The sequence below is a fragment of the Epinephelus moara genome, chromosome 1 (genome assembly GCF_006386435.1).
Source record: "Epinephelus moara isolate mb chromosome 1, YSFRI_EMoa_1.0, whole genome shotgun sequence".
Lineage (NCBI taxonomy): Eukaryota > Metazoa > Chordata > Actinopteri > Perciformes > Serranidae > Epinephelus > Epinephelus moara.
This window is the reverse complement of record NC_065506.1, coordinates 46,891,311-46,901,885: the sequence shown is the minus strand read 5'-3', so window position 1 is coordinate 46,901,885 and position 10,575 is coordinate 46,891,311. Positions and strand designations below refer to the sequence as shown.

The 10,575-nt window shown below is 42.2% G+C and overlaps 3 protein-coding genes across 3 annotated transcripts in view; all 3 read right to left on the bottom strand.

The window, feature by feature from the left end:
- The window catches only part of LOC126395796 (intestinal mucin-like protein), a 10,008-nt gene extending 8,199 nt beyond the window's left edge, over positions 1-1,809 (bottom strand). Inside the window, exons 1-3 of the mRNA XM_050053556.1 lie at positions 1,716-1,809; positions 716-814; positions 569-609 (exon numbers count right to left, since the gene is read on the bottom strand). Coding sequence (XP_049909513.1) covers positions 569-609; positions 716-814; positions 1,716-1,809 — 234 coding nt within the window. The remainder of the gene's footprint in view (positions 1-568; positions 610-715; positions 815-1,715) is intronic.
- Positions 1,810-1,855: 46 nt separating this feature from the next.
- Positions 1,856-10,282, bottom strand: LOC126394430 (intestinal mucin-like protein). Its single transcript, XM_050051243.1, has 9 exons — positions 10,262-10,282; positions 6,657-6,828; positions 6,285-6,532; positions 5,892-6,075; positions 3,829-4,021; positions 3,544-3,722; positions 3,360-3,429; positions 3,105-3,235; positions 1,856-1,884 (listed from the first exon to the last, which is right to left on the bottom strand). Exons 1-9 carry the CDS (start codon positions 10,280-10,282, stop codon positions 1,856-1,858), a joined length of 1,227 nt encoding a protein of 408 aa, XP_049907200.1.
- A 131-nt stretch (positions 10,283-10,413) lies between these two features.
- LOC126394411 (mucin-5B-like) overlaps positions 10,414-10,575 on the bottom strand; it is a 24,553-nt gene continuing 24,391 nt past the window's right edge. Inside the window, exon 30 of the mRNA XM_050051220.1 lies at positions 10,414-10,453. Coding sequence (XP_049907177.1) covers positions 10,414-10,453 — 40 coding nt within the window. The remainder of the gene's footprint in view (positions 10,454-10,575) is intronic.

Below are 10,575 nucleotides of genomic sequence, written 5' to 3'. Positions count from 1 at the left end.
CCCAAGCAATAAACAGGACAGACAATAGGATTTTATTTATTTTTACACTTCATTTTCACTGAAAGCTGATCGAATCCGACCCGAGCCCGAATACAATTTATATATTTTTGACCGAACCCGGCCGACCCGTCAGGTACCGTCGGGACCCATCAGGCTCGGATTGGGTACCCACACTCTAGATGCAACAACAGAAATGTGTAAAGTTTTGGAATAAATGCATAATTACAGACGTTTTCCTTTTTATGGGTATTTTTTTCTTTTTCAGTCACATATATTGTGATATATCGTTGATGAAATTTCTTGCAATGTATCGAATATCGCAGATATCATGTATCGTGATATTATCGTTATCGAGGGCCAAATATCGCCACAATATCGAATCGTGAGTTACTCGTATCGACCCACCCCTAATTATAACACCTTTCAAGTTTTTCTGATGATATAAGTTTTAGGTTGTAGTAAAAAGACACAATCCTATAGTTTATGTTAAACAAAACCCTCCTGTCTTCTGTCGTGTTGTCTTCTCGTACCTTCACAACAGTTCACAACAGCAGATGTGAGATCTCACCTGATATTCGATGTTGTTAAAAACACACACATCCTTAACCCCTGTGAAGGAAACAGACCGATTATAAATGCATGATAAATGTGCTGCATTAATCACAGTGGCAAAAAAGAAACCTGGCTCTGCAGTTACAGTTACAGTGACACTCACGGCAGGAGGTGTTGAGACAGCAGACTCCCTGACTGGTGATCAGCTCAAAACCAGCAGGACAGGACGGCACAACAGTAGGGCAGAGCTTCACATCACACTCTGTTCAGAGACATAGATGGAGGAATGAACGAGGGTGGAGGAACTCTTTCACTGGGACACAAGTTCAGAACAAGGGGCGGAGAAAACAGAAAACCAAAATATGACTGACAGAGATGCTGATTTGTACAGGACTTATAGTATCTGTCTGTCTATCTGCGTTTGGTGAAATATGGCAGCCAAATTATGACAAATTATGGACATGGCAGATTTGCACAGGATTAAGATCACAGACTACAATTATTAGAAATTACCAGGTGTTCCCAGGTAATACTAGTCCAGTGTGAGTGGGGCTTTAGTTAACAATGGAGTCAACAATTTTTGTGAAACTGGTCCAGTATTGAGTGAGACCACTGCAGCCACAGCGGTGAAACAGGCTGCAATGAAATCCCAACGGGCAATTGTGCACCATCAATTAATGTCTATCACAAGTGCCTTTTTTGCCACAGACAGGCTCAGATTGTTATTAGAAGTGTCAGACAACATTATGGAAAGGATTACACGGAGAAATTTAAGTAGCTTATCGTTATCCAAAAGATTTTCGGTGTCATGGTTGAATGTTGAGCTGATTTAAACAGTCTGTGAGATTTCAGAACAAGACTTCTACTTGAGTAAGACTTGGTGATACACACTAGCAAAGGTAAGAAAAATGTTTTATGTCTCTGTAGGGTCTTTTCCATAATAATGTGTGACAATTATAATAACAAGCTGAGCCTGTCAGTGGTAAAAACAAGCACGTATAGTGGACTGAAATTAATGGTGCACACTTGCCCCTGAGGGATATGTTCAAGACTCTTGTAAAAAATGGATGGACTACACACTGTGTTAAATATATCATTGCAGTATACCGTACAGTGTATTGATCCCAGTATTAGGTCCTGCCACCTTCTCTGTGCTCTCTTACCGCACTCCTCCTTCTTACAGCAGCCATCAGTTTCAATGACCTTGACCTGACCCTCGTGGTCACAGCTGAGAGGCGGCAGTGCTGGACAGGACATAGGACGGCAGATGGACTGCAGTGTGTCCTCATCACATATACACTCGTTACAGCCCTCTGTCCATGTTGAGTTGGCCTGAGGACACAGTGTTTATTACAGAATTATGGCAGGAGGCATAGAATAGTTAGTTCTGACTGGCTTGTCAAAAGCTTACAGAAAAAGACAGTGCAGGTAAATCATTTACCTTTTTCCATTTTCCATTTGGCAGCCGACAAATTTCTGTAAGGAGAAGGATATAAAGCATAAAGTCATTTTCATTCATCGGGACTTTGGTCATCCTGCGAGCTGAGGCTTGTAAATCCTGAGTGTTTCTGCTCAGCTTGCACGTTCACATCCTTTAAATCACAATTAAAAATCCTTTTTCTGATTTTTTTTAAAAGCATGTTTTACTATTATTTTTCCACTTTATATCCTAAACATTGGTTTACCATTAAACCTGGATTAACACCCACTTCTAAGGAATTGCGCTGTGTAGTAGAATGAGCAAAATGATAGGAGTCCAGGGACCAGTCGCAGCATCCTGCATATGTATGTAGGAGTGTTTCTAAGATTTGCGCTCATTCTCTACACCTACCAACCAAAGTACAGCGCAGAAGGAAACACACCTCTACTGCGAGCTCACCTAGCACCACTGCACTAGCTAACGTTAAAGCTCAATTGAGGAGGACGTGATATATGTTTAGATCTCGCGGTTTCATTAGAAAGAAAATAGGTCCTACATGAAACTGCTCACAAGGTCTGGGGATTATCTTGAGTAACCAGGTCATGACTTCTGGAAAGAGACTTTGCTGTTGAGGTTTTCAAATGTTTGTTGTTGTTTTTTGACATTTTGAGCCCCACAAGCTGAGTGCCATCTAGTTCCATTATATTGGAGTGGAGACAGAAGTCTCTATGGCCGGTATCTCCAACAGTCGGCAACTCACACCAAAACTATCTACACTGATAAGTAGCACTACAGGTAAGAGGAAAAATATGTATTTTGATTTCGGGATGAACTGTCCCTTTAAAGATAGAAATAGATTGTTGTCATTTTAAAAACACAAACATTAATTGTTGATGAGGCGCAGACCTGGGCTTATGGCGTCAAAGCTGAGCTTGTTTGCTTCCCGTGCCCTCTGCCCCCTCACTTTCCTCTTCACTACCAGACACTAACTGATCCATAAACTTGTGATTTTGATGATAGAATAACATAGATGATTTTGACTTGGTCACAAAAGTGCAGCACATTCTTGAATCCAACATATTTACACCGTCACAAGCAGTCCAATAGAAAAGTTATGCAGCAGTGCTCTTACCACAGGTGGGCACACATTCATTGGAGCTGGAAGAGAGGAGATAGGTGCCCGGCGGGCAGTAGCAACCCTCCAGTTTCATATTCAGCATGACACTGAACTGATTGACAGTACTGATGAACTTCTGGTTGTACCTGTAGAAACAACAGAACACTGTGTGAAGGCAACACTCTGATGTTGTGTGCAAGCCAAAGCATAAATGAACGAAAATGGTTTGACTGTGAGGAGCATCATCAACATGTGGGTGAGCTGCTGTACCAGGAATCACAGGTGTTCTCCACCAGAGGGCCACAGGCCTGATACACTTTGGGACTCGTACAGGTATAATCTATAAAGAGAGAAGAAACATGGGGCTTTTTAGTTGAGGTTATGCTGTGATGTTGCTGGTAAATTAAAAGTAAAAGTAATAGCGCTTGACTTTAACATTATTTTGGATGCATACTGCAGAGTCCTTTGGTGACACTCCTCCAGTCGACACACACTCCAGCTTCAGCACAGGAGTCAGCATACATTTGTAAGCTGGTGCAGCCGATGTGCTTGATGTGCGTGTGGCAAATGTCCGACTCACAGGCCTTGATGAATGGACCGTAGCCAATGAGCTTGTGGCACTCTTCAAACACGCTGAGGAAGAGTGGATTTATGCACATTATGAAGACATGGTGTGTATATTTTAATGTCTGCCCCAAACATGACAAGGTGTTAAGTTTGAATTTCCTTTTCCTCCTACCTGCTTTTGATGATATCACAGATGGTCGTATCACAGGGAGTAGGTGTAGGTGATGGTGATGGCGCCGGTGTTGGTGTTGGGTGAATGACTTCACAGCCACCATCGTGCCACTCGTGTGCCATACCGGGACATGAAGGGTCAATTTTGCCACTGGGCAACATGCAGTCGTCTGTCCGGTTGTTGTCACATGTACCTAGAGAAACCCCCATCGTCAGTAAAACGATGTCACAACTCAAGATAGTCCTGCACTGCCTTGTTCCTGCTCAGTCACTATGCAGAGACCACTTTAATGTGAGCTGTTTTCTTTTCAACAATTAATCATACTGATGTCAGAAAATAATAGATTCTGTTTGTTGTAATTACTAGGTACACAGAATATTCAACCTCTTTAGACATGCATGTCATTTATCAACTGATGACTACATTCAATAAGATTAAAAAACCAAACCAAAACCGAACCTGTGATACAAATGTCCACGGTCTGCGTGTCACGGTTCTTTATTTTGTGTTACGGTTTTTCCCACCTCTATCCATCCAACTGCCACGGTGAAGCCTGTTCAGCTCTTGCAGAGTGACGAAGTGGAGCTTTCAAAATATTTGCTAAATTCAAATTCAAAATCAGCAGTGTGGGAAGACTTTGGTTATCCAGTGGAGTATTGGAATGGCAATTATGTCATCAAAACAAACACACAGTGTTTTAAAAATGTTTCACAAAACTTCCCCAGGCGGCAGGCAAAACTTCAGAAATGCTAGCACATATCCAAAAACATCATTCCAACATTGATATCAGCGGAAACCCAAACAACAGCAGGTAACTCTTACCAATATCTTGAGACACATGTTACAAGCTAACTTGCACCATACTTAAGCAATTACCAATACAAATCAGGGTTTTCATGCCACTGGATGTGCACTCCTTTTCACAGATTCAAGCATTTGCTTTGTGTGCGCCAGTGCAAAGTCCCGAGCCTACCGCATTTCAGTCAAACTTTATGATGAAGTAAAGACTGCACTGCAGCAGTATTTCAGCAATACATTATTCTTTGCTTTAACTACAGATAGGTCGACCTCTCGTGCAGCAGAGAACTTCACCATCATCATGGCAGACTACATTACAGAAAACATAGCTGAGCATCGTACTCAGGAGGTGGCAGTGTTAGCTAACACAGCACAAACTATACTGCTACTGCCTCACTGCTGCCAACACCTCACTGTCATTTTGTCAAGACTTAAATCCTCGTGGCTTAAGTCTGCATGCTTCTGTGTCGTATGCAGAGAATGGTCAGTTACAATCCATCCATCCATCCATTGTCATCCACTTATCTGGGGCCAGGTCATGGAGGCAGCAGGCCAAGCAAAGCACCCCAGACGTCCCTCTCCCCAGCAACGCTCTCTGGCTCTCTCAAGGTGTTCCCAGACCAGATGAGATATCTAATCCCTCAATCGTGTTCTGGGTCTGCCCCGGGGCCTCTTACCTGTGGGATGTGCCCAGAACACCTGTAATCAGATGCCTGAACCACCTCAACTGACTCCTTTTGACACAAAGGAGCAGCGGCTCTACTCCGAGCTCCCTCTGGATGTCCGAGCTCCTCACCCTGTCTCTAAGGCTGAGCCCAGACACCCCACGGAGGAAACTTGTTTCGGACGCTTGTATCTGCGACCTCATTCTTTCAGTCACTACCCAGAGCTCATGACCATAGGTGAGGGTTGGGACGTAGATGGACCAGTAAATCGAAAGTTTTGCCTACCAGCGCAGCTCGCTCTTCACCACGACGGTCCGGCACAGTGCCCACATCACTGCAGACGCCGCACCAAACCGCCGATCCATCTCATTCATTCTACCCTCACTCGTGAACAAGACCCTGAGAAACTTGAACCAGTTACAATGTATGATTTAATTTGTCTTTAATGCTTGTGGAACAAGTAATTCTACCTCGGTGTGTTTGTGTACTTAAAGTTGATTTAATAAAACCCACATTTTATGAATCGTGGCTTAAAACGTTAAAACCTTAAATCGTTACACCCCTGAGTAAGATGCTATTCATTTCTAATGCAGGACTTACCACACTGTCCCCAGGTGTTGCCGCTAAATTTGCTGTAGGGCAAGTAGATGCTGAATATGAGGCCTGAGAAGGTGATCCTGGCTCCGATTTTAGGGATGACGAGCACTGTGTCAATACCGGTGGTGGCTATACGGAAGTCAGCATTCTGGTATGCAGGACTTACACGCTTGTCATTCACAGTAATCTAAAACAAAAAGGATGTACATGTTAGAAATAACCCTTAACAAACTTTGTAAGTTTTCAGTGCGCCTACAGTCAGCCCTTCTTTGGACAGTTTTACAAATTGGGATCTTGTCAGGTATGCATTTGCACTGAGCGAAAAAAAAGGGGAGTTGATGCTCAGATAAGAGTTTGAATTAAAAATGGAGAAAGTTAACAGTGCCATTTAATTACCTCATTTATGAAAGTGCTATTGATATGCCTCTGTGTGATAAAGATCCTGAAGTTTTGGTAAAAGACAGTGATGGCCTTAGGACAGGACAAGCCGTCAGCTGCACCACAGTATTGGTTATAGATGGAAACACTGAAGTTGTATTTGGGGTCGATCTCTTTCACCAGCCAGTAGGAACAGTTGCCTTGAAAACCATAGTAGGTTCCATCGAAGGTGACATAATGAGGGTCTCCCCAGCCGTAGCAGATACCTTAAGATACATATATTGCATTTTTAAAATGACTTTTTAAGTCATCTGGTATCAAAGCAAAATATAAAGGTAAAATGCATTTGCATGTTCAACCCTGCAAAATTTTACAGTGGGTCATACTTACATTGGCATTCATAGTGGTAGCAGCATCCATCATCATCGTACACTTTTACAGGAGCGAAGTTATTTGCACACACTACAGGCTTTGGAGTTGGACAGACGAGCGGTGAATGGGTCACATTGCCATTAACACATGTTCCTACACGACAGTCTTTCTCTTTCCAGCTTTCACCATTCTGTGAAGGCAATCATGGATTGGAATTAAAGAAAAAAGAAAAAGTGGTCACTGTCAAAGAATACCATATCAATTCGTCATGCAAAACCCATATTTCAAATGTATTGATAGAATTTAAGGGATTGAGCAGTGCTGCTTAACAAAGTTAAAAGTGTGTGTATAATGGAAATTAAAGATGCACCTGTCGCGGAGGTGTTAGATAAGAACACCCTATCTCAGAACATTTGTGGTGTCTAGGTTCAACGATGCAGTTGTGATTGCAGTATCCTGTGTAACAGTAGCCATCTTCGTCTGTCTCATTGTAGACGAAAGAGTCTGAAAATGATGCACAGGAATATTGATGAAAAAGAGTGTCACATATCACATATGTGATATTATATCACACAGATACATGCACGATATATACACCGATCAGCCAAAACATTCAAACCACTGATAGGTGAAGTGAATAACTTTGATTATTGTGTTCCAATGCATTGTTCTACTGAGAAACCTTTGGTTCTGGCATTCACGTGGATGACATGTTCCGCCCACTCAACCACCGTTGCAGACCAAGTAGCCCCCCTCTGGCAACAGTACTCCCCAATGGCAGTGGCCCCCCAGCAGAAAAAAGCACCATGCCACACTACAAAAACTGTTTAGAAATGGCCCGTGAATGATTCTTGTGATGTGCCGGTACCAGATGTACCCCTAATCCAAGGTGGGGCCTCCTTGGATCGGACTTGGCTCTGACCTGTCGAGGCATGGACACAGGATCTCTAGGAGTGTCCTGCGGTGTCTGGCACCAGTGCATTGGTGGCAGATCCATTTAGTCCAGTGAGTTGTGTGGTGGGTTAATGGCACGTGCCACAGGTGCTCATTTAGATTGGGATCTGGGGAATTTGGAGGCCAGGTTGACACTTTGTGTGGGTGGAACATGTCAGGTGGTACCCACATGAAAAACCAGAACTAAAGGTTTCCCAAAAGATCAATGCTTTGGAACAAAATAATTTAAGTTATTTACTTCACCTGTTAGTGGTTTTAATGTTTTGGCTGATGGGTGTATGTATATCACATAGATACATGTAGACTTGGAAAACACTTGATTATTATTTTACCACATCAATTACTAACGAAGGAGGGGTAGCTCTACAAGGCCATTATGAAGACACTAAAGCATTGGCAATTTGTAATTTGTACATTGCCAACTGAGACAAAGTGTAGCAGTGACATAACGACTGTCCCTTTGAGCGGATGAGCGGATGATTGATTTGCAGGGGCAAAGAAAAGCTGTGCAAATGTTGTGTGCCAAAATGAATTCCCCTCTATTTTGAAAGGCTGTGATTACCAATGTGCTGGTAGGAGTAAAGATGGAAGCGGTCGCCAGCGATTCAATATGGAGGCACTTTGACGGGGATGGGGTGGATGGGTAACAAAACCAAGGACTTTCCCTGGGACTTTCCCAGAAGGCTGGTCTTCAGAACCGTGTGAACTTTGAATCATTTTAAGGAATGATTCAAATTCGTATGTCATGTTTCTTTTGCATAAAACTAACCATACCAACTGTACTGGCCTAAACCTAACCTTTGTAACTAAATGTTAATTGAGTAACTTTACGTTAAGCACACAATGTCATTTGTGGAGCACTGATTTGTAGGATATCATACAAACTGTGTATACATTTTCGTAGGATATTTTACAACCCGTTGAATGAGTATACACTCACACAAAAGAGGATTTTCCCCATGACATACGAATATTGACACATTTTACTCAGATAACACTTGTACCTAAATTAAGTACAGTAGCTGTACCAGACACTCATTTTATCTAAGTATTGAGCTTAACCCTAGCAATGCAGTAATGTAGTTAATGTGACAATTGCCAATGCTGAAGGCCAATATTTTTGCAGGTATGTTTACAAAATCATAAATAAATGATTAAAGGAAAACTACAGTTGATTACAACCTTGGTTTCATTACCATAAAATGAAACTGCTGGACACAACCTCTTAACAATGAATTCCGTGGTGATGGGCACAACATGTATTAAAAAAAAACAAAAACGCTATTACCAAGGGTTGCAGTTTAGTTGTGAAACAGTAGCAGTTTGGTTAGGGTTAGAAAAGAAAAAAACACTTGGTTAGCTTTAGAGAACAAAAAATACTTTGTTAAGTTGAGGAAGAGGTCAGTTAAAATAACGATGTACGGGTTGTAAGTGACGTAAACTAACTTACTTTGCATCGTCATGGGAAGTACCTATGTGAAGTACTTTGTGTAGTTACATAAAGTGACATAACAACATTGACATTTGGTTTCACACAGGACATGAACAGCAGTCACCTGATTAAAAGTCTGTGTTTGTTTGACCCATCCACAACCCCTCCCAGCCACCCTATGTGAACCTTCTCATTCTTGATATTTAATTTGTGTGTAGACCAAAACAAAAGATCCTAATTCACTTTGCTTCAGCATTGTTTTCGTGTTGGCAGCATATGATTTCAACACATTTTGTGTTCACCACTACATAATGCATTGTTGAGACTTTGTCTCACGCATTTTTATGAGTGGCCTGAATAATCCCTCACTACACAGGAAAACCCTGAGTGCATAAATCCACTAAGCAGGTAAGCACTGAACAAGGAAGACAATTTGTAAACTGTGAAGGTTGTTAACTATGGTCAAAACTGTTTGCCCGTTAACCTTCCTTTACTCCTCTGATTGTTTGATGGCTAAAGTTTCCTGCCCTGAATTGTTGTTCCAATGTCAACAGACTTTGTCAGAGCAACGGAAATAGAACCTTAAACTTAGGTTTTCGATGAGATTAATAGTTCAATAGAAATATCTGTCTAGTTAAGAATGGTTTGGAGTACGCTAGACTTAATGTATAAGTTGTGTTCTGAAATTCGCAGTGGTTTCTGAAATAAATGTGATCCCGGACTACCCTAACTCCCTGCTGGATCAGCCAACTTTCTGTTGCTGCCATTACATAGGTTAGATACGGCGCTGAAGGATCGTCTCTGGAGCTGCTCTCCTCCTGGCAAACAGTCTGCCCAGTTAGTTAGAGCTACCACAGCAGCAGCAGCAGCAGCAGCTGTTAAGTGGTCCCAAAATACTCACACTGACCCCTTAATTTGGCAGTCTCCTAGCACTGGGGAGTTGGAGGGACTGGGGGGTGCGCTAGCTTGCTAAATCTTGTCTCATAATTAAACAGAGAAGAAAAGAAAATGGAGGCAAGGTGGGGCATGCAGCTCAACACCAAACAGATTTTACCCATTTTAAATAATTTAAATAAATAAATAAATAAATAGCAAAGTCATGTTCAGCTGCACCCACCTTCCAATGCCCCCCACCCCTGGCCGGAGCTTTGAATATTCTCTGTTGATTACTACAAAAGCTCTGGAGCCCAAAAAATTGTATTCAGGGTAGCCCCAGTCTTTACTAATCAGAACTTACCAGGAGGGAAGACTGTACCATTATGAATACAATGGCAAAGTCTTCCAGTAGATGGTTGAGTGGTTCCTCCTGTCACTACTGGTTCTTCAGTTGTGGTAGAAGTTGTCGTGATTGTAGTAGTAGTTGTAGGTGGTCGAGTTGTAGTTGTTGTTTCAGTTGTGGTAGAAGGTGTGGTGGTTGTTGGAGTTGGTACTGTAGTGGAAGGAGTTGGCGTTGGACACCCACAGCATTTAAATTTAATCTCATACTCAAGACACCGTTGGTTCTGCCCTTGTTGTTGGTTGATGCATTTGAGACCAACATCTTTGTTGCAA